At 52.7% G+C, this 22,706-nt stretch overlaps 7 protein-coding genes across 7 annotated transcripts; 4 read left to right on the forward strand and 3 right to left on the reverse strand.

Annotated features, from left to right (window-relative positions):
• Nucleotides 1-5,122: 5,122 nt before the first annotated feature.
• On the forward strand, nt 5,123-6,154 carry CGCS363_v008663 (uncharacterized protein; the record flags this gene model as incomplete). Its single annotated transcript, XM_036640512.1, has 1 exon — nt 5,123-6,154. One exon carries the CDS (start codon nt 5,123-5,125, stop codon nt 6,152-6,154), a length of 1,032 nt encoding a protein of 343 aa, XP_036494273.1.
• A 2,811-nt stretch (nt 6,155-8,965) lies between these two features.
• Nucleotides 8,966-9,261, forward strand: CGCS363_v008664 (uncharacterized protein; the record flags this gene model as incomplete). Its single annotated transcript, XM_036640513.1, has 2 exons — nt 8,966-9,187; nt 9,241-9,261. The coding sequence occupies 2 exons, from the start codon at nt 8,966-8,968 to the stop codon at nt 9,259-9,261; spliced, it is 243 nt and encodes an 80-aa protein (XP_036494265.1).
• A 673-nt stretch (nt 9,262-9,934) lies between these two features.
• sle1 (N-acetylmuramoyl-L-alanine amidase sle1) lies at nt 9,935-10,366 on the reverse strand (the record flags this gene model as incomplete). The annotated part of the gene is made up of 1 exon (XM_036640514.1): nt 9,935-10,366. The coding sequence occupies one exon, from the start codon at nt 10,364-10,366 to the stop codon at nt 9,935-9,937; it is 432 nt and encodes a 143-aa protein (XP_036494266.1).
• A 1,347-nt stretch (nt 10,367-11,713) lies between these two features.
• On the reverse strand, nt 11,714-15,865 carry CGCS363_v008666 (DNA-directed RNA polymerase; the record flags this gene model as incomplete). The annotated part of the gene is made up of 1 exon (XM_036640515.1): nt 11,714-15,865. One exon carries the CDS (start codon nt 15,863-15,865, stop codon nt 11,714-11,716), a length of 4,152 nt encoding a protein of 1,383 aa, XP_036494263.1.
• Nucleotides 15,866-16,778: 913 nt separating this feature from the next.
• CGCS363_v008667 (ATPase synthesis protein 25) lies at nt 16,779-18,614 on the forward strand (the record flags this gene model as incomplete). Its single annotated transcript, XM_036640516.1, has 1 exon — nt 16,779-18,614. One exon carries the CDS (start codon nt 16,779-16,781, stop codon nt 18,612-18,614), a length of 1,836 nt encoding a protein of 611 aa, XP_036494264.1.
• A 1,112-nt stretch (nt 18,615-19,726) lies between these two features.
• On the forward strand, nt 19,727-20,649 carry nucS-2 (Nuclease S1; the record flags this gene model as incomplete). The annotated part of the gene is made up of 2 exons (XM_036640517.1): nt 19,727-20,550; nt 20,607-20,649. 2 exons carry the CDS (start codon nt 19,727-19,729, stop codon nt 20,647-20,649), a joined length of 867 nt encoding a protein of 288 aa, XP_036494261.1.
• Nucleotides 20,650-21,369: 720 nt separating this feature from the next.
• Nucleotides 21,370-22,639, reverse strand: CGCS363_v008669 (putative exopolyphosphatase; the record flags this gene model as incomplete). Its single annotated transcript, XM_036640518.1, has 2 exons — nt 21,370-22,457; nt 22,525-22,639. 2 exons carry the CDS (start codon nt 22,637-22,639, stop codon nt 21,370-21,372), a joined length of 1,203 nt encoding a protein of 400 aa, XP_036494262.1.
• Between the last annotated feature and the right edge of the window lie 67 nt (nt 22,640-22,706).

Below are 22,706 nucleotides of genomic sequence, written 5' to 3' on the forward strand. Positions count from 1 at the left end.
ATTCGTCGATTTCGTTTTCTTTCCGTTCGTCGGTCCTGTCTTCTTCATCTTCGTCGGTCTCGTAATATTCCTCTTCGATGAGATATGACCGGGTGCCCACGTCGGCTCTAACGTTCGTATTGGCACCCCTTCCGATCAACAAACGCATCATATCTTCATTCCCGAAAAATGCGGCCCAATGCAGCGCAGTCAGCGAAGAAGACACGGGGAAACGTTCCGTATCCACTTCGTCACCATACCAGTCTTGATAGAAGTCAAAGCCGGTTCGATCAGGGGCGTTGACATCTGCGCCTGCTTCAAGAGCTTGCAGTACCACATTAGACAATCCGCACTTAGCTGATAGGATTAATGCCGATGAGTAATTCTCTCGGATGTCGTGTTTGAAAATGGCAGGGCTGATTATTTTGTGCAGTTTCTTGCAAGTCCTTGCAAGACGAATGACATCTCGTTCTCGGCTGAAGTTGGAGTAGCAAACGGATTGTTCCTGGCAGTTTTCGTCTTTGCAGAAGCTTGTCTCGGTCCTGTTGTACCCACTAGAGCCCCTGTCTCCGAACATCACGTCGACGATGAGGAGGAGAATCTCCGGCGGCATTTCTTGCAAGGCAGGTCGAGGCCTTTCTCTTTGGTGGGTTGTTGTTGTGTATTCCATGGTGCCTGCTGCGCAAGCCGACTGGGATTTGTTGTCATCCGATGCAGTCATGTTGGTCCCCGCCGTCGGTTGGAGGAATGTTGGCTGATGCTGCTTCGCGAAAACGAGTGACTGGAAGCAAAGAAGGTTGTGTCGGAAAGCGTTTGCTGCGTTGCTGTGTTGGGAAAATTGAGGGGGTTGTCTTGAGTGTTAAGACAAGGAAGGTTGGGGGTTAGGCATATTATGCATTGCGGCTGCAGGTTATCTCCGAAAGAACTGCCGCTTTGTTTGGTCAGTTGTACCTTGTATTACCTACTCTGTATATGGGCAGCGCCATGACCGCAATGGCCACATTCATTAGTACATCCTACAGGGCAGGTTGCAGCATTCCATGCCCTCTCATGCGATGGACCAGTCAAAAGTTACAGACCAGTCAACCACACAAAGGAGGCAAACCAGATCAGTAACGTCGCTTGTTGCACACCCGGCGAGTTCATTTTGGCCCTGGAAAGCTGAAAGCAGAGCGACTGTTGCTTGACGGGAGGGTGGCTTTGGGAAGCTGCACCCTGTTCATCGAACTAAAATTCCTCTTCTTCTTTTTCTTTTCTCTTTCCAAGTTTTGTCTTTGACGCCTGGTTTCGAAAGCTTCCTCCAGTTGGTGTGCATCCCCTCTGTCAGACATTCCTAGTATGCTTGAGTGACGATACACTTATGATGTGAGAATTGGCACGCCTTCTGAGCTGCATTTAGTGAGATTGCCCCTTTGCTACATGGCAATTTCTAGCCTCCAAAGTGAAACTACGTACACGATGGATCATGCTGAGGAATGTACTCAATTATCAGGAAGGAACAGAACAGCTGAGAATTCCTATGTGTTCAATACCAATGCACATCATGAGACATTTCGCACAATTGTGGTAATGTATCACAGGAAGGTGGCCCAAAAAAAAAGCAAGCACCACTTCGCAGCCATGCAGGTGAGAAGTCCATGTATGTTTGCACTTGGCAGGTGATCTTTACCCGTGTGGGCCAGCATGGGGATGCCAAACACTCAGTGTAGCCGCCAACCAACCTTGGGGGCTCCTGAAGCGATTGGATCCAGCCAGGTTACCAAGCCCACGCTCATGCAATCGAACATATCTCGGGTGGTTTAGGCAGTGGAGACGTTCTGAGTTGCGGCTCGTCTTTTTTGGCGAGTTGGTTTTGGTCATCCCACCCTCATCTGTTTCCAGTGTACCCAGAGCAGCATGTGCTCTTAGATCTCCTTCACATCATATCATCGAAATAGCCTCAAGTACGCGATCATGCATAAAAATTCATCCGTCGAACTAAGTCCAATTCAAGGCCACTTTTGCGGCGCGTGGTGTGCAGTGTCAAAGTTGCAGTGAAACACAACGCCATGATCCGAGACAACGCAACTTTTCCAGGCTTCATCTATCGTTTCTCCAGCCGCAAAAAACAACCAAATGAGTGTTTCCCTGAGAGGGGCTTTTGCCGCCCTCCTCCATCTCCTGGCGTTGCAATCCGCGGGGCCGTTGCTGTGCACTCATTGGTAACTCGATAACGGGAAGCTTCCGCGTGGCCAAAAGCTTTCTCACTGTTGATGACCGACACAATCTAGCTGATGGACTAGTAAAGTGCACTGCCGTTAGATCAATAACCACACTGCGACTACCCGCGAGGCGGTGCAGATCGACCAAGCGGTGAAGCACTAGATGCCAATCGCTGTTTTTTTCAGAACGCCAGATGCCCAAACTGACAGCTCATATCTAGCATTTTGCATCAATGCACATCGGCATAAAATGCACCAATCTCACGATATCTAAGGTCTTACACAAGCAGTTCTTAGCTTATGCAACGGACAAACTACGCGAGGCGCTGCGATCAAGGTACGTGATCCTCTAAAAGCGGGGTTGACCACAAAATACTCTGTATCAATTTGTGAAGTTGGCACATTCAGCAAACGGAGATGGGTCCTTCCACAAGGTCACGAAGCGTATGGGGAGCCTGGATGGACTATTGTGAACATCGAATTGTTCAATAGTGGGCTATCTGTTGCTCGAATGATAAGTTCTGCCACGGCACAAGAAAGCAAATGTTGCCCAGGAATAACCATGTGCTGAGGCACTGGATGGTGAAGCCAGTCTCCAGCGAGACCTCCGGAGCGAGTGACTCTCATGCCAGCCGCGGCCCTTGTTGTATCACCCACCGCCCTCAATCGCGCTTACCTGACCTGCGTGCGCGTCTAGTACTCTTCTCGTAATACCGACGTCTAGCAACAGGCGAAGGTTTTTGCCGAGCACAGATGTGGACACATTCATCCATGGACGTGTTGACCGGAGCGCGCCAATGATTAGTCATGCTTCCGTTATGGGCGACCGGCAGGTTCACCACAGTGGTTATAACTGGAAACTTGCCTCCAGGGTTCTTTGTGACCTTGAAAGATAAGGCCAAATAGCAGAATGTCTACTCTGAAGCGCATCAAGCCGTGAAATCTTTTTCTTGTTCACAGAACACTCAAAACCTGGGGGGAGGGACAAGCGGTCATGACCGGATTTCCATCAAGCTCGAGCCGCTTGGACCAGACCGATGTTTTTTCTCAATGCGTGGTCTGGAAACACCGCAAAAGCCTATGGAGACAAGTGCAGTTATTACTATCACGATCTGACCGGCAGATTTTTGTAAGACATATTGGTTGGATTCAACTACACATGATATCTCTCCTGCTTTCTGGTCTGTTTTCTGCACTCAGACGCCCATCGGAATGGGTGCCAGAGCGTCCACCCGCAAGCCATAAGGGATGTCAGGGCGGGCGCAAGGGTCATTTGCAATCCACTGCCAAACCCGTGTGTTCGAGCGGGAAAGTCCCATATCAAATGAAAGCCGTTGTGGCACTTGTTTTTTTCCTCCAAGACAATCATGAATTGTATTCGTCTCGTTCTTCCCCGTTTTTGTTTCCGCAGTTTGCGGTTTTCCTGGTTGCTGCAATTCAGTTGGGCCTGCTTGGGGGATGGGGGAGTCATTCAGCAAGACCCACCTGTACCATTTTCTTGGACATAAGAACACCGGAATGTGACGACTTGAACCCTTCACCTTCTTCTCCCCACTGGCTTTCCACAGGGAATTTTAACGTATTACACCACAGTCGTATCATACAATAATCAACATGGATCAACTGCACAGGTCAAGACTGACATACCAGTCAAGCCTGTGCAGTCTGGATCTTGTCGAAGTGGGACCCTGCCGGTCACAGAACGAAGGCCGCCCATTGGTTAGATCAGCGTTCCCTCCCATCCAGCGCAACCAGCCTGCGGCAGCAACCTCAATTGCGGCGGGACGACAACTTCAATCGCGACGCAGGAGACGACCAGTTTAGTTATTCGCCGCGCGATGGCCACAGAAGACTTCATTGTGCGTTCGCGTTCATTTCAGCGCGTGCGAAATCAAAAATGCTCGCTAAGCTGAGCTTGCGCGTCGGCGCACACTTGGCTCCGATGTAAACACCAGAACCCAACCCGGTTTGTAGAATTTATAACATAACATAATTCGCCCAGATAAATCGAAGTACTTGCTATATATTATCAAATTGGGGCACCGATTGGTTCACTGTGTGAACCGGCTCAAACTAGCATAAAACCAGAATGCCTCCCTGCAGCAACAACCTTTACTATTACGAAGTCACTCCTCAAAGGCGGATACTCGTCTAACCAACTAGATACATCTGAAGACCATAGTTTTCTGGTCTTGATGTCTTTTAGGCATCATTTCCTGGTCAGCACCATAAGGATTAAGCCTCATACGACTTTGTCTGGTTGCTAGACAGATAATGGTGTGATGAGACTGCGACCATTAGTCTTCTTGGCTTTTATCTACCCTTTAGATAGTTCTCACCTGAGAATGGGTTTATCGACGCTGCTTATGCAGTAATGATAAAGCCTTGAAACATGCTACTGCATTACAGTGAGATACCTTGATATCACTTGCTGTGCATTAGATGTAGGGGTATTCCCCATCAAGGTGGAGGTCGACAGATTTTTCAGTCATACAAGTAAACTTCGTTCCTTTATATTTAATGGAGAAAGAACTACGTTGTCAACCACAACATCAACTGAAAAGAATCCATACAACCCATGCAACCCCAAATCTGTTCTAACCGGGGCTTTATTCTATCTCGATCTCAATCTTCAATTTACAGGAGAACTCCTCGCGATGAATAGACCGTCATGTCCTGTGGCTTTCGACAAGTGTTCCATACACCAGTCCGACGAGCACGAACACTTGAAAGCTTGTCTAATGACCCTACCAACGGAGCTCATCATACTAATTACGGAAGCTCTCGTTCATGGCGAAGTCTGGGGGGATTATGATGAAGCAGAATGGCATGCTCCTTATGAGTTTATCGACGACTTACCGAAGCCCTTCCCCTGTGTTAGGGCTGCCGCACGACTCGGGTCGACATGCAAGCGTCTGCGTTACATTACAGACCCCGTCATCATGGGATTCGACATCAAATACTGCTATTCATCTTCCCTTCTTCTTTCGGCAAAACGCGGTTCTGTGAGAGGTGTGGCTAAGGCCCTGGCCTATGGCGCTGACATCAATACCCTCGACCGTACAATTTTTGACTCGGAGTTCAAGGATGGTAATGGCTACGAAGCGCCAACAGTCAAGCGAATACCGACGAATTCAACCCTGACTGCTCTCCACTGGGCGGCCTTCTTCGGCCATGCAGATGTGGTGGCGTTTCTTCTGCGCAAAGGCGCTGATGTAAATGTTAGAGCCAATTTGGGCATGCAATGGTGGCCGACATATGTTTCAGATCCAGATGAGTTTCCCGATCCTCTTTATGGAGGCCATCCTCAGCGCATAATGCTCTGTCCAACACAGGACGATTTTGAACCCTGGTGGAGAGGAGGCTATTATGTTTGTGATGACGCCAGATATTGGATTGGAGCAAGTCCTCTCTTCCTTGCTCTTAAAGCTGTTCAAGACACAGAAATAGAGAGCTCCTGGCGCACTTGGGTCGATTCGTGTGTAGATCCCATCGTCGAAACTGACAACAGTGGGTGCCGGTTGCGCATCGCCCGCATGCTCATCGACGCGAACGCATCTCTAATCACCCGGCTCAGGGGCTCTATTCACGCGATTCATCAGGCCTGCGCATATCGAGACTACGAGGTAGTCCGATTTCTCGTTTGCTCGATAGGTGTGGATGTCTCAATAACAGATCACGACGGGAACTCGGCTCTGCATTATATGGCGATGCATCTGATCTTCAGTCCACAGGTTAACCGTGACAGGTATATCATCCCACATCCGATCGAGCGGCAAAAGCTCATTGTTCGTTTGTTGCTTGACAAAGGGCTCGACTTGAACTTGAAAAACAATCGGGGATTCACGGCCAAAGACATGGGGCTCGACATTATGGACGAAGGGTTGGTAGTGGAGCGTACATCTCACCCTCGTTATCCACGTTCTAGAGCTGCAACGCCGTCGCAAATGGCTGGTAGGAATCTTGCTAGGTAAATCATTCTGAGTTAATGGTGACAGGTGATGAGCCTCTTCACCTTGGGCTTTTGGAACCCACAAGATCTGGTAGATGTGCGTTTGGCTTGTAGCCAGAATAAACTTACGGCTTTCGAACTGGTTAACGAGAGATTATGTTGAGAAGGATCAATAATTAGAGATCTAAGGGGGGCTCAGCTGCTTACAATATTCATTACATTAAATTGCAATAACCCCCACGCCCTTTTGTATTTGGCCTCTTAAGGTTCCATCCTGCTTTGTCGTCCTTCATCCCTACCCGGGCCCTTTCTGTTTATCTTTGTCCCTCGTCACCAGCGTCCTCGAAAACAGGGAGAATACAAAAGACACCTCGAGTGTTTTACAAGACATCATATCCCCCGAGAAATGGTACCGTGGTTCAACGTATTCGAACCGAAGCGCCTCAGCCTTGCATGGAGGGCCCGCCGCCTGAGATCATTCTCATTATTGTCGATATCCGGGGAGGACATAGTGGCGAGTACGAAACCAGCAACGCATACGACGAGAAAGAGACCATCGATACTGGTTGCGACAATATTAAATTCAATCCGGAAAAACAGGAATACAAATTGGTGACCTTATTTAACAAGCTATTCAGAAGTATCGCGGACGCATTGCATCTCGAAGGCCGAATGGATGGGATTGACGTTCACCATGAAAAACCGGACAGATTCCATACTCAGGAATTGAAAGCGACGAATATACAGAGGAGAATACAGACGAAGAGCGCCAGAGAAATGGGGAGACGGACAGCGGAGATACGGGAGTGAGTGAACGAACTCAAGAGAGACTTCGCGATGATGAGGGCAAAGGAAATAGCGAGGAACTAGAGGTATCACATCCACTGTCATATTAATCACCGACCATCTCATCAGCTCCCCAAAAAGAAAAGCGCTATACAAGTTAACGATTTATGTTTCTTTCAGACGAAAGCGAATTTTGCAGTTCAATAGAACCATAGAAGATCAGGGGCCCGACCTAAATCTAAGTGGCAGAGTCTACTAGCACTCAACAGAATTAGATCTTATAAAGAGCTTTGCTAGCTGGGCAGTGTTAGTTAGCGATTCTGGCAGTGTCCACCACACACGCGTGTAATCCATATATCACCTCTGATAACCTACACTATTATCGTCTACTATTGTTGTCGCCGCCGCCGTCGTCGTTGTCGTCGTTGTCTATGATCGTTATTATACTGCCCGTCTAGCAAAGTTCCTCGTGAATAGTAGACCTCGATATATATTCGGCTTACCTGCCTGAGACGGCTCTTGAGCAAGCAGGACAGTAACATCGAGAACACATTTTAGAAGTCATTACATCAAACAGCGAAGAGCTAAGATTCTTGGTCTCTTTATGCCCAAATCATGTCTACATAGTATTGTAGTTCTGTGAAGGACTATCCTAGCGAGTTCCCACAAGTTGAAGAGCCTGAAGCTCGCAATACACGTCGAAGGCGGTATGTCGGGCCTAGTGAAGTTGTGAGCATCGCCTGACAAGCATGAACTAAGGAGGATACTTACTGTCTTGGCTCAGGCTTTAACCACACTTGGCCCAGTTTGGGCACCTTCCTCCAGGGTTGCACACCTCGGCGCAGTTTCCGCTGGCAGGTCGGGGGAGTGCCGCGCATCCAGAAGCATCGGAAGTTCGGTTGCACTCACAGTAGCATGTGCCCTGTGCAACGATGGTGGCAACTTGTGCCGCGATGAGGAAAAGAGCTTGCAAACGCATTGTGAGGATAGGGGTTGGGGACAAGATGGTCAGATGGTCAACGAAAGTCTGAGAATATTGGATCAAAGCCACTTATTGCGATAAGCTAGAGAGAAATGAGCGTGATGAAATTATATCGATCGAGTTCAGTTGACGGAATTCCCGCTTTTATAGATATTGTTTTGCTGGTTTTACAATCGTTGCGATTGAGTCAGCTGGATTTGCGTCTCAGAGTCTTGTTTCTGTAGATATCTACAAGTTGCCTTTTCTGTAGAGTTTAAGCAAGTCGTTAAAAGCCGTGTAGGCTGTACAGCTTGCTGCATAACCTGGACTCGTATCGTGTACGACCCCTACTAGATAACCATGAAGAAAAATGTACGTCTGAGACACCAGGAAACCCATCATTACATGTTACGTCCTGTGCTGTCTGGAAAAGCCTGCGCACAGGACAGCAAGCCTACCGTGACGGCTGCAGGAACTGGCACCAACCCAGACACCAACAATCCTCCTTGTTCCTGGGCCCGGTAAGGGGACTGAGCTCGGAGACTTTAATCCCAGACCGGAGATCGGGCGAACCATTCCCTTGCTCGGGGACTTAAGTCTTTCGATGGGCCTTCGCGGGAGCGCCAAGTTGGAAAAAGCGGCATAGCGTATCCGTAGAGCTGTCTGTAGTTGTTCTGACGTTTGGGTAAACTTTGGGCCAAGTTGCCGATCCTAAGTAATTGGTTAGAAGTCTTTCGTATCACGCCCATACATGGTAAGTCATGAAAACTTTCTTATATTGGGCCGATGGGATAACCAACTAGCCAGCAGCCCGCCGCCTCCGAGTCAGGGGCCCGGTCCACTAATGAAAATGATTAGTTGTATGCAATTTTGTCTACGCGCAAGATAGCTTGCCCTTTCGAGCTGGATAAGGAAAGTAGCTAGAAACATAGGGGAACCCCAAGATCATATAACATGAGCTCTTTGTTTTCGAAATTCGGTCTTGGAGATGGAATAGGATTTGTATCAAACACAGGACACTTACTACGTACTTAATTCCATTTTCGAAAGGTTTCATCCTCTTCCTGCAGCTTACACATCTTCAACATGTTGTTCTCAGAGATTTTCGCTGTTCTTCTTGCGTGCGCCAGTGTCGCGGCTGCGGATTGCCGGACTCAGAGCTACCGAGGCACTGTGTACAGGGACGGCACAGCGGCCGAGTGCACTGGAAGGGCAAGCGCTGTCTGTCAGCCTGGGCAGACTCAGGAAAAGCTGCGATACAGCTACGACGGGGATGTTTACAATGAGGGCAACGGCTGCGCAGTTGCGGTGAGTAACCCGAGTGCTGGGTGGGACATTATTCTGATCAGACATATCTTTAGGTCACTTGCTGCACGAAGTAATTGACATGAACGTCAAACGCCCTCAGGAGACATCTATCGTGCTGCGTGGAAGAGGGCGCACCAATGCAACTTTACTGTTGACGCTGAAGACGAAGATGCTCACGGGAAGAGAGGTGGGAATGAAGGCGCAGAGGACAAGAGGATGGGTACGCATGGTATGGAGAGCTACTACGAGCAAAAGGAGGATAATGATACAGGAGGTCGAGAGAGTCGACGATTGAACGGAAGGCGACAGCGATGGAAACCGTAGAAGAGATCGCCAAGGAGCTGGTAATGATGAAGGCAAACTAGGGTGACGGAAGACAGAAGGCGTAATATCAAACCCAGGGTAATACTGCGCGCTAGCAAAACATCTAGAGTCATGTGAGGGTGAACAAGCAACATAAAATAGGTCAGCGATACCCATCGACCGCGTTTCATATTGTTGTATCCGCTGAAAAACAACCGGCTTTGTGCTGATTATACAAACAGGACAAGATGCACTGGTTGACCACAGCATCTCGAGATGGGGCGACCAAGCAGAGAATCCTGCCCTGCAACAAAGCCTTTAAGAACATCGCACAGCCAACACATCATGAACAGCATCATTGAAAAGAAGAGGATGAATTATCAATTAAACATCTAACCAAACTTTTCCCCTCCCCCCTTCTCTCCCCCTCTTCACTTCCCGCATCTAGTTCCAGCTGCAAGGGACCTGGATAACCCAATCCGGGTAAATCAAATCCTTGTTCGTGATGCGCGCAGAGTTCATCTGCTGCAGCTTGTCGGCCGTCGTGCAGAAGTCGTAGGCAATGCTGTTCAGCGTGTCGCCCGACTGAATCACGTACGCGCCGTCGGTCGCGCTGTTCTTGGCGCAGTCGCGCTGGCGGCCCGCGTTGTAGTGGCACGGCACCTTGAGGTTCATGCCCGGTTTGATGCTCTGCAGGTTGTTCCACGACTTGATGACCGCGGGGGAGGTGCAGAAGTCGGCCGCGATGGCGTCGAGCGAGTCCGAGGAGGTCGTGTAGTACCAGCCCTCGGAGGCGGCGGTGTGCTTGCAGGCGCGGCGCAGGCCGAGGGTGGAGCCGAAGGTGGCGGCGAGGACGAGGAGGATGTCGGAGCGCATTTTGGGCGTGTGTGTGTAAATGAGTGTGGTCAGGGTTGGAAATGAGTGTTGGTAGTTGGAGGTGGGTTGGGAAAGAAAGGGTCCTGGGGATGGAGGGCAAGGAGGATGCTCGCGATGTTTATATATATATCAGAATATTATTGAGCATGGACAGTCTTCGCCCAGCAACTCCCGTCTTTCGTATTGCCTGGATAGAGGGCCTCTCATTAAAGCTTAAACCACCAAGATGAAAAGCTTCAAGAATGTCAACATGCGCCCGCCCGCCCCCAAAAACCGTCCCATCTTGCGATGAACCCGTCGCACGGACTGCTCCGCCTTCCAGAATGCTACTCTATTAGACTTCGCGACAGCCCTACCGCTCATCTCCCGCCGGTCGGTTTCACCGTACCACAGGTGTGGGTGGGCTTGCCAACAGGTCTCATTTCTTCGCCTTGAGAATCTTCAAGACGGGCGCGACGGCTCGGTGACTGCGGTTCCTGGGCCACGCCAAACGCGCGCAAGATCGTCCTCCCCGGCTGGCGCTGACTCGTCGGTTCGGGTGCGCGTGTGGGGGAGGCATCCCGGAGCGGGCGGCCGGCACTGGACGGCGGACCATCGGGCGACGATAACTTCCTCACCAAGCGATGTGAGAGGCTGACCAGCGCTGTAGTTATGATGACCAGATGTGAAGACTCAATTCGGCTGCAGCGGCAAAGAGTTCTAGAACCTCTGCGCACGCTGGGTATGCGAGGCTGTCCGAGTCAACTCGGGTAATCGGAGCAGGCGACTTACTCGCGAAGGCCGTCACCTGTGCGTGACATGGGCCGGCGTGGTGGAGCTGCAATCTAACAAGCATTTGACGGTTTGACGCCAGAGTTTTTCCGGCAAATTGCATTCATGTGTTGAGTTTGAGAAGAGATCTTTGGGGATGGGAGGACGCGTCGACTGAGATTCCGGACGGGATGAGCCGGTCTGTTCAGTAAGTGCCGTGCCGTCATGGAGATCAAACCTGCTGTTGATGCGAAAGAGCGAGTGGTGATAAAGTAAGAAAAGTTGTCTTTTGTCTCGTTGGCTTTTTTTGTCTTCCATCCACAGATGAATTCTATTGTACAGTTATTTTTTGTCTTCATCGTGGGATCTAGCCCTGAACACCGCCAGGACCGACACATCGTCATCCCATCTAGTTATTTATACAGATGTACATCCCCAACATCCTACAAATCTCCAGCCTCCCTTGCCTGTTTTTATTTTCGGTGATCCAACCAGCGAACGCCCCCTCTTGAAATAAAAAGGACAACAAACGCCTCCCTATATGCACCATATATGCAATCGTGACAAACGTGAACCAAACATCCATCGCACGGCTGCTCATGAGAAGAAGTACTCGCTGTTCTTGAGCGACTGGACGTTGAAGTCGCCCTTCGCTGGGACGGGGGGAAACTTCAGAGGCATCCAGATCTGGGTGGGGAGCTGCCCTCGTTTCTTGGGTTGCTTTTTGTTCAACACGTCCTGGAAGTAGGACACATTATCGTCCTTCTTCTCGAGCATCGCCGCCAAGATACGATCGCCCACTGAAGGGGTCGATCCGTCGACATCGCCGGCACCAGCCTCCTCGCTGTCAACGGCTCCTTCGTCGGAAGCGTCCTCCAGGTCATCGGCCTTGACTTCAGAAATCTCCCCAAGACCGAACCCTGCCAACTCTTGAGCCTCCGTTACAACATCCTCTTCGTCAGCCATCTCTTCGAAAATGCTGGCGGGAGTCACCATCGCCTTGCCCTTGGCCACCTCCTCGGGATCGGAAGAGTTGAGAAGAGTCTGTCTCTCACGCTCTCGCAGCATCTCCTCCTTCAAGCCCCATCTGTTTGCTATCCGGAATTCGGAAATTTTCTTGTGAACAGGGCCTGGCTTTACTTGTGCCATGTACAGAGAGCCTCCGTAGCGGGCTTCGAACTCGGTAGCGAGACGGCCAACGACGTCCTCTTCGTGAATTCTGATGAAGGCATCCCTGAGCACACGGTTCATGGAGTCAACATCTGCAGCATGTGTCCAGAAAGAGTCATGAACGGCGGCAAAGTCGAGACCAAGTTCGTTGCACTCGAGAGCGGAAAGAAGCATGTGTGTAGCGTCGAGAGAATGGATGAAGTTCGGAGGGAAAGCCTGAAGTTGCTTCTTGGCGTGGACGGGATCTGATCTTTCGGGGACGGTGAAGGACATGTCTTGAAGGGCAGTGTGAATGATGCGAGTGCCGTGCTTACGGTACGGCTGAGCAACCGGCATTCGTAGCGGGGTTGTCCAGACGATAGTCGCGCGGAATTGTGACAGCATATCGCTTCTGGAAACCTTGGAGGCTTCAGATAGGCCATCCTGAGAGATGAGCTCTATCTGTTCGGGGGTGACAGCCTTGCAGACGCGGCCACCGATTTCGCCGAGCCAGTACTGGATATCGTGTGCACCCTTGAACATGGTTGAAAGTGCCTTGAAAACAAGACCGGCGATATAGGTAGCACTGGTGAGGTTATTGACGCCAGTCTCTTCTCGGAGTTCCGGATACAGGGCATCGAGCTGCTTGCAGATTTGCTTCCTGGCTCCGGCAAAGGTGACACCGTAAACATTTGTCATGACTGTCTGTTTGACGACCTTTCTCGTAATCTTGCCGTTAAGACCCATGGCGATAGGGTGCTTGACTTCGACGTCCTTCGCAATGTGATCCTTGACGATGTTGGCAACGGCGGAATAAACATCAGCAGGTTTGTCGCTGGGCGCGAGGTTCACTTGCTCAGCACCCCAAGTATCACCACCAAGGGCAGCGTAATGCTGGAGACCGTTGCAGGTACCGTCCTGGTGAACAGGCAGGTGAGATACGTATTTGGTTGGCTCCGGTGACTCGAGAGCCGCTTTGAGCTCGTAGCACGTCGCAAGACATTGCCAGGGGTCCTCGGCCTTCAGCCACCACATGTTGCCGGTCAAGGGGTTGTTTGCCGAGTCAAAAATGTTGACCAAGTTTTCCATCGCGAAAGACTCTCTGTCCTTGAGACTTGCCTTGTCGAACCCATAGACGTTGGCCAAGTGAACCTTGAGCCATTGAAGGCCCCGTTCACCAAGCTCCTTGCCCTTGGCGAAACGCAGAAGGCCACGAACGTGATCGGCACCCATGTGGTTGAGGTATGTAGGCAGAGGGTAGGCGCGACCTCGGAAGTCAACGTTGTGCGGAAAGTAGAAACTCTGGTTCCTGAAGGCCCGGGCGATTTCCAACTGGAAGTTCATGAAGCATCGCTGCGAGTGAAGAGCGCCTTTCTTGTTTTCGATTGCTTTCACGGTTCGGATCCAAGTTCGGCGCGCCATAGGATCGTCGCTGAGCTCTGGTTCAGGTGGGTACGCGATGTCGGGAGATAGTTCGGGGAAGTTGGCAAAGGCTTTTCCAGTGTTCCACGCCTCAAGCATCACGTTGAAGACTGGGGTGTTGATTCTCCATGCGGTCTTGCCCAGAATATCCAGGCCTTTGAAAACCTGGTCCATGTCGCCTCGCGTAATAGCTGCTTCGGCATACAGCTTTTGTTCCTTGTCGCCCTGTTTGACACGAACAACAGCCGAGGAACTCTCGAGGAAACCTCCCTTGTTGAAATCTGTCCAAGGCTCGGGGGGTACCACCATCGGGAGGTGCTTAGCCAGGTAATCTCCTCGTGGCTCTGACTTCATAATGGTGACCAGCGTCTTGTTCAGTAGAATCATGCCGATCTTCTTTCCTCGCTTCAACCGGAGAGCGTGAGAGAAGGCGGGTTGGTATTGATGAATCAACGTCTGGGTGACGGGCTGCTCCTGAACGACCTTGATCTTGGCTGTCTCGAGGAGCGCGGTGAGGAGCATAGCACCCAACTTCACCTTCACTGCGACCGGCCACGGAGCCTCAACCAATCTCTTGTCTCTGGCCGAGTCATTGCCCAGGAGAGGCTCGGCCTCATTCTTGGGGCTTGGCATTTTGTTGGAGTTTTTGGCGGATTCGGCAAGCACCACACGTCGCCGCTTCGATTTCGACTTCGATTTCGACTTCTCATTCGCTAGTTGAACTTGAATATCTTCCTCGACGAACTTGCTGAGACTTGAGATTACTCCCGCTACCGGGATACCCTTGTCGATGCCCGTAAGAGCCACAGTACTCAAAGCACTAAGAATCGTCAATGCAGAGAGGCGACTGGGGGTTGACAGTCGCATGAAGGGACCGTATAAGCATCGGTCGTAGTCTTCAGGGGTCTTCTTCGCAACAGCTTCGGAGGCATCAATCTTGGCCATCTCGTCCGTCAAGCGAGCCTCCAATGCAGTCTGCCAGTCATACAGTCGGGAGTTCAAGGATGAATGGGAAATGGCGGTGTTCAGGCCCATCTTGTTCAACGACTCGTTCTCCTCTCGCCATCGCGCGATTGCAGCTTCAACGCAATCTCGCTCAAGTCGGGCTTGGATCTCCTTGCGTTCTCGAATCGGCAACGTAGAAATATCGCAGGATTGAGGGAGTTCGTCGAAGAGGCTCAGGGTTTGCTTCAGCGACTTCAACCCAAAGCCCTTTTGTGGCGTGGATAAGACCTCGGGCACCTGGTCAGAAAAAGTGCTGAGATGCTCTTCCTGAGGAGCTGCGAGCTCATTGGGCTCTGGAATCGTGGTGTCGTCTGACGATAGATTGTATGTCGGGCAGATTGCAGTGATTGCGGCGAGGTCCTGGTCGGTCAGGATTTCAGCCATTGACAAGACCTCGAGGCCTGCTTCGCCGGGGACCATTCCCATGTAACGATGAATGAGGCGGCTGAGCCTTTCGGGGTCGCGCTCGGAGAGCAAAGAGGACTTGAGCATGCACGCGATTGTCTCGGCGGTCTGCGGATAGCCTTTCTTTCTGATATACAACTCATACCACGTTTGGAGGGCCTCCGCCTGTGCGCGATCTGGGTGCAGGCGCAGTTGATCGAGAGATGCGCGAAGATAGCGGGTGTGCAGTACGGCGAGATCTTCTCTTGGAAAGTGGTCAAACGCAGGTAGGGTCAGCCGCTTGAGGATGGCGGCGGCACGATCAATCTTGCCTACACGAATGCAGGCGTCAAAGAGAGGAATCATTTCCTCTGCACTTCCAGGGATGCCGTATATATTCACACGCTGTCTCTCGGGGGTAGGGTCGTCTTCTGGCACAACGAGGGGCGAAGAGGGGTCGAACGCCCTCAGCTCGTAGTTTCTTGGGCGGTTATTGGCATCTTGCAAGGATGGCAAGATGGAATTTTGAAGACGGGAGTAGCTTGATGGCTCAATCGGCTGGTAGTCGTCGACTGCGGTGGCAAGATTCCTTCCTGGTTTGAATGTTGATGTAGCATCGAAGCTCTTTCTTCTCGTCACCGGGCGAGCATCATGCTGCGTGCTCAACAAACGTATGCTAGATTCGGTCGCGGGGATGCTCGTGAGGGGAGATCGCAAGGTCGGTCGGAGTGGTCTGAAGACGACTGCTTGATGGAGGGAAAGGGCCTTCCGGCCATGCCTCAGAAGCATCTTGGGTGTCAATCCCAGTCGATGGGATGGAAGGTGGCGGCGGCGGCAGCGGCGGTACAACAGCCCGGCGTGACTGCTGTGCGTTCAATGGAGATGCTGGTACATTAAATAGAGAATGCAAAAACTAAGACAGAGTATATTACAAGTACAGAGAAGGTGCACCTAATTGCATGGCGGTGCGAAAGCGCATGCAAAAAAAAGTTTTGGTGTAGGGAGAGTGGAGGTGAGGATGCACTCGACTCGACGACGACCCTGGGTGGTGGTGCTGCTGCTGATAGGAGTCCTTCAGAGCTATCGGTATGAAAAAAAAAAAATTGCCATCGTTTGGCCCGGGTGGCAGACCGGATCCACTTGGAGGAATGGGCCAACGGCGTTGCTGGGAATGTTCGATGAGCGGGTGTACTCCTAAAGCAGACTAGCGCCTTTATGGTCATGATTCGTCACGTGGCATCGCGTTTCTGATTTGCTGCGCTGGGATGAGTACCCTGGAGTCATGTACGCAGTTTTATCCTGCGTTAGTTTTCGCTTGAGGTCACGATATGAGAAACTCACGCCGAATTGAATGGTTATCTTCCCTACCTGTTTGTGGACAAGATGTTGGACGGTATCCGTAAACGCTTTGTAGCTGACAGGCAAACCTGGGAACCCACGCAGTGTACCATGTCATTGGCAGGCGCCACGGACGTGCCCACGCGCTCTTCCCCGCTGAAAAAAGCTCTTGCCGTGGGGCGCGCCACCAAAAATCCGATCCATTGCTGCACCGGGTGTGATTACCTAAGAGGGGGAGAAAAGTCCCAAGCTCTAGCTTGAAGCCGCCCGCCTTTCGGGACGCCTCAGCTGGATTCCATGCGAAAAGTCCTGCATCTGCCAACCACAACTACGACTGACAATCCCCGTCAATCTTGGAACCAACATGGCTTCGCGACCAGCATTCGCAGCTCTTGGCTGCTTGCAGTGTCGTGGCCGCGTTCTGAGGGCCATCACCGCAAACTCCAACCAGATTCTGCGAGCCCCAGCACTTGCGACAGCTGTGCCCCTTCGACCTCACAATCTGCGCCGGGCTTTCTCAACGTTGCCGCCTGACGCACCCAAGGCCACCACCGAATCAGGCGCAGAAGAGCCGGCTTCCACGACTCCCGAAGCCGCCCCTTCTACCCACGAAGGCATCGAAGAGAGCAAAGCCGGCGAAGATACGCCATGGTTCCTGCAAGTCGACCCTCCAACGCACGCCCCAACCCAGCATGTGTCGCCCCTTCCCGAACTACCTGAATCGCCCCCCGCCATTCTCGAACCGCTTATGAAGTACGTGTACGAAGAGATGGGCCTTGACGAATTGTCTCTACTCGACCTGCGCGCAATGGACCCCCCTCCCGCCCTGGGCCCGAACCTCTTGATGCTTTTCGCGACGGCTCGAAGCGAACGACATCTCCACGTCTCGTCCTCCCGCTTGGTTAAATGGCTGCGACACACGCACCGTATAGAGTCAAATGCAGACGGCCTTATTGGGCCTGGCGAGCTCAAGACCAAGCTTCGCAGAATGAGAAGGAAAGCAAAGCTGTTGGGCTCTAGTGCCACGATCACCCCGGGCGGCGACGACGGTATCTCCACGGGATGGATCTGTGTCAATCTTGGAACGCTTGGTGCAAAATACGGGGAGGGTGCGCATTTTGATGCGGAGGGCAACATGTCAGGTTTTGGCGCCCCTGTCAGTGGCACTACCATTGTTGTGCAAGTCATGACCGACGCACGGCGGAAGGAACTGGATCTGGAGCGCCTATGGAGCCAGCAGCTCATTCGCAGCGAGGTCCAGACTCAAGCGCTGGCCGAAGGTGCCAAGTTCCAGCATCGCTTTGGCCAGCTTCCGCCTACGACTGATCGCTCAGCCAAGGGCAACTCTGCTATGCCCCAGCAAAAACGTCTGTTCTCTACATCCTTGAACAGGACGATGCCATATGCAGCGGAGCCGACCACGACCCCACCTGCTCGTAGGTCCCGCGCTGCAAAGCCCACGGCTAAGGAACAGTCCACTCCTGCGACACTTACCGAGATTCGCCAGTATCTTGATTCGATTCGCTGGGAAGGCATTAGGGTCGATAGAGAAAAATGTCTGCACCTTCTGGAGCTCATCTTTCGAGCGCCCTCTACGGAGGATAACCACTCTCAGATCCAGGCTGATCTCGCCACAGAACTGATCACCACGATGAGCGAACGGGGCATCCCGATTATGGAGCCAGATGTCATCAGCGTCATTATCGAATCGATCGCAGTCTCTGGAGCGCGCGGAGAAAAGATCGAAGCCATCCAATCCAACTTGGAAATGGTCTTACTCCAAGCCACATCGTCCTGTCCAACCCCAGCGGACGCCATGCGACTTATGAGAGCCTACCTCATCCAAGGCAACTGGGACAAGCTCTGGGACACATGGTATACTCTGCCGAGATACAGCCAACGCCGTGGACCGGAGATGTATGAGTTCTTCTTTCAGCAGACGGCCGAGACGGGAGACAAGCTCAGGTGCATCGAAGTGCTTAGGAAATGCGCGGAGGAGATGTTGACGGAGGAGCCACCGGTCCTGCCAACAGACGCAGTATGGCAGGCTGTCAGAAAATGCATCAGAGTCGCCGATCCTGCGGCCGAAGCCGTTGCGAAGAATATTCAGACGATGGGTGCCACGAGTGCAAGCAAAGTCAACAGTCTGGAGTTTGTCAAAATCTGGCAGCAACTCGATAGCATTCGACAAAGTCTCTAATCGAGCCTGTCTGCGGCTGGACGGATTGCGGCAGAATCCTCTTGGCACGATAACGATAGGATCCTCGTCCGTTACGACGGGCATCGGCGCCCACCGGTCACCGGCGGTCATCTCACGAGGGCACGATAAAGGAACGATGCAGTCGTCCCTTTCTGCATGATGTCGATGCGACAGCAGTCAGATTTGTACAACACTGTCAGAATACTGTACCATACACTCTGCATATGACCAAGATATGATGACGAAATACATATTTCTCGCCTCGCTATACCTTCGACCTTTCAGTAAATCGAGTGAAACAGTGCTCAGTGCGACGCAGAGGAAATGATTTCTCACATCTCAGACCTTCCTAATCGGGCAGTCCTCCGCCTTATCTCTCAGAAGTTGGCGCCGCCACGGCAGAGCATGCGGGGGATCATCGGAGCTGATTTTTTTGACGCCAATTTTTTTACGCACTAATGCAGGTGTAATCCGACAACAGTGCATCCAAGATTTCCGCCTCATCTCTTGGAAAAGCGTCTGACTTGTTTGCCAAGACCAGTCGATCGCTTTCGGGAACTGGTCGTCTGATAGGTTTCCCAAAAGTTTGTCTGCGCTCTTAAAGCATTGCTTCTCGGCCGAAATCGCGCCCGTTCCTGGCTATCAAGAACCCCGGCCCCGGACACCAGCATTGTTGTTTAATTCCTGTCCCCTGCCGAGTTCGTCCAATGACACTTCGAGAAGCACCCCTCCGCACACTTGATCGGCATTAGAATCAACGTTAGCCCCGTACTTATGTGAACCTCGCGATTCCTGAAGAAGCAGGAGCACAAAAAAACGTGGTCTGCATCGCCAACCTCCATGGTCGTCTCCTCGTCTCCGATATGCACTCGCCCGGGCAACGCGGCATCTCCCTTACCGCCAGCATGGATTCACCCGACCTTACGTCGCTCGTCCACATCGCACGTGGGCCCTCGCCGACCAACAAGAGATAAACCGCATGTAGCACACTCCTCAAAATGTAACATATAAGCCTTCCCTCCCCGTCTTCCCGGGACCATGGTCTCACTCTCAACCACCCCCTTCTCATCCTCCCCCAAGACCTCTCTTCCCCCCTCAGCGTAACATCCGCAATGGCTCGTCTCCTCCCGCTCGCCGTCTTGGCGTCCCCCCTCCTCCCCGGTGCCATGGCGTGGGGCTCCATGGGCCACGCCGCCGTCGCCTACATCGCGACCAACTTCGTCGCCCCCGAGACAAAGTCCTATATGCAACAGCTCCTCGGCGACACCTCCGACGACTACCTCGCCTCCGTCTCCAGCTGGGCCGACTCCTACCGCTACACCACCGAGGGCGCCTTCACCTCCACCTTCCACTACATCGACGCCCTCGACGAACCCCCGGCCTCCTGCGGCGTCGACTTCGACCGCGACTGCGGGCCCACCGGCTGCATCGTCTCCGCCCTCGCCAACTACACCACGCGCATGCTCACCCCCTCCCTCTCCCTGGAGCAGCGCCAGATCGCCGCCAAGATGGTCATCCACTTCACCGGCGACATCGGCCAGCCGCTGCACTGCGAGAACCTCGAGCTCGGCGGCAACGGCATCGCCGTCGAGTTCGCCGGCGCCAGCACGAACCTGCACGCCGCGTGGGACACCAACATCCCGCAGAGCATCTCCGGCGGCAGCGGGCTCGCCGTCGCCAAGACGTGGGCCGCGAACCTGAGCACCGAGATCAGCTCCGGCGACTTCAAGAGCGCGGCCAAGTGCTGGACGCAGGGCTTGAGCCTGGCGGACCCGCAAGACATGGCGCTGCAGTGGGCGACGGAGAGCAATGCGTTCGTGTGCACTGTGGTCCTGCCCGAGGGCCGCGCCGGGGTGGAGGGGCTGGATATTAGTGGCGCGTATACGACGAGCGCGCAGCCTACTGTGAGCATGCAGATTGCGAAGCAGGGGTACAGGTGAGTCTTCAGAGTCATATCTCTTGAGAGTGTAGGCAAGCTGACAAAGTTTCTAGATTGGCCAAGTGGTTGGATGCCATTGTCGCCGAGGTTGCCTAAATCCAGGCGAGGCGGTTTGCATGAGTGGTTGATGAGTGATGAGAAATGATGTTGAAAAGTATTGATGAAGGCATGCTTCATCGGCGATCGTGGGCCGATGCGCTGGGGTGTAATGTGTAGTCGCCATAGATCTCGCTTCGTCGAGTTGGTGTAGTCCAATATCTATGAGCTTTTTTCGAACCAAAACTGCGTTGTCTACCAATTGATACTGAAATTATCATGTCATACCATCGCCTGAGTTTTCTATGTCTGCGCGGCTATCTGGGTATTAGACTTGGACTTATACTTCGATTGATAACAGTGCCACAGATGATGTTAATGGAAATGATAATAATCACAACAATAGAGGTGCCAACAAGGACGATGATGAGAATAACGAGGATAGCGAAGATAACAAAGATGACGACGACCGACGTGGGATGATGACACGACGAGGACAAAGACGAGGGATGATGACAGTGGTAGAGCCAATCATGGGAGAAACAATACCAGCGGCAGAAGCGACGATAGCGACAGCACCAATAACGACGATAGTGCAGACCACGCATCAGCCCATAGGAAGCGTAGTCGCTCTAGCATAGGAAATGTAGCTGTACATATGCATGCGGCGGTGTTGTATACAGCGTTCTAGTCCATGTCCGGGCTTTTGAGAGTGGCTTCTTTAGCAGGCAAATTAGAAGGCATTTCTTTCGTTTATTTCGATAACATCCAACCTTGCCCTCAAAGTCTGGGGTCCCCTTTGATAGCCTCCCTCAACATTGGCGCAACCTGTTTCCTGGAGTGCCTAATGTTCCCCTGACTCCACGCCATCCGCCACTCGTCCTCCCCAACCTGGTCCAACCTCCCCTCACCCCAGCTCTCTAGGCCCAGGTCATCCTTCCACCCCTTTACAAAGCTCTTGCACACCTCCACAGCGTTCTTGTTAAACGCCCAGATGAACAGCTGCCGCTGGAACTTCCCATCGGGGTGCGCCGTCGTCATGATGACCCCGATATCCAACTCCCTCTCCACGGCCCACTTCCTAAACTCTTCGAGCAGGACGTTGTGGTCTCCATCGGCCTTGGAGAGCAGGTACTCCAGATTCTGCACCACGGCCGACACGCCCATGACAGCGGGCTTCACACCAGAACCTTGGTCGTCCCACTGCTTGTAGTCCTTGCGGAAGATATCGCGGAAGCCGAGCGATGAGATGTCCTCCTTCACGTCGGAGATCTCGTTGAAGAAAGCGTCCCGGTCAAACTTTGCGCCCGCGATATTTTCAAGAAACTCCACGGCCGAGACGTCTTTGGGGGTCGTCTTGTCCTTGGACTGCAGGTTCGTTGTGTCGATCAAGATGGGCGCCAACGCCAGCCTCGCCAGCTGCGCATCCTCCTCCTTCCCTTCTCCTCCCTCCGCGGCAGCGGCTTCCCACGCCTGACGGCAGTACTCCACCACTAGACTCGCGCAGCTGCCGCACTTCTCCACCACGCGCGGCTCCTCCCCGGTGTTCGTCGGGATCACGCCCTCGTCAGCGTGGTGGTCGACACAACCCACCACTCGGCTCGCGAATCGCTTCGAAAGGGCGCCCGTAAGCGCGTTGTGGTCGACGAGAACCCAACGGGTGTCGTCTGTAGGAAGCGACGGCGGGATGTCGTCGAGGGTTAGCAGGTCTGCGGGCTTGAGGTCGGCATGAGCCAGGGCGGCGGTCATTTCAGGCCGCAGCTTGAGGTCGTCGCGGGGCAAGTTCGAAATGGGGATGTGCAGGGTGTGCGGGGGGTTCGTGGTGCGCAGGTAGGCGTAGATGACGGCGGAGCAGAGCGAGTCGAGGTCTGGTTCGGTATGGTCAGCCTTGTCTTGTTCAAGAGAAAGGAAGAAGGATTCGGGGAAGAAACGTACCTGCAGACTCGTTTCCAACGACCAACGTCAAAGGGCTCTTTCTCTGCGCAGCGGGCGCGACCAGCGCCGAGCGCGCGCTGGCGAGGAAGGCGCGCAGAGATGTCCTGGCAGACATTCCGAGTCTGCTACCCTTTGGGCGTGGTGTTTTGGAGGGACGAAGTTGGAGCCGGGATCACGATTGC

The sequence above is a fragment of the Colletotrichum siamense genome, assembly GCF_013390195.1.
Source record: "Colletotrichum siamense strain Cg363 chromosome Unknown KSG_Cg363_contig05, whole genome shotgun sequence".
NCBI classification, from domain to species: Eukaryota; Fungi; Ascomycota; class Sordariomycetes; order Glomerellales; family Glomerellaceae; genus Colletotrichum; species Colletotrichum siamense.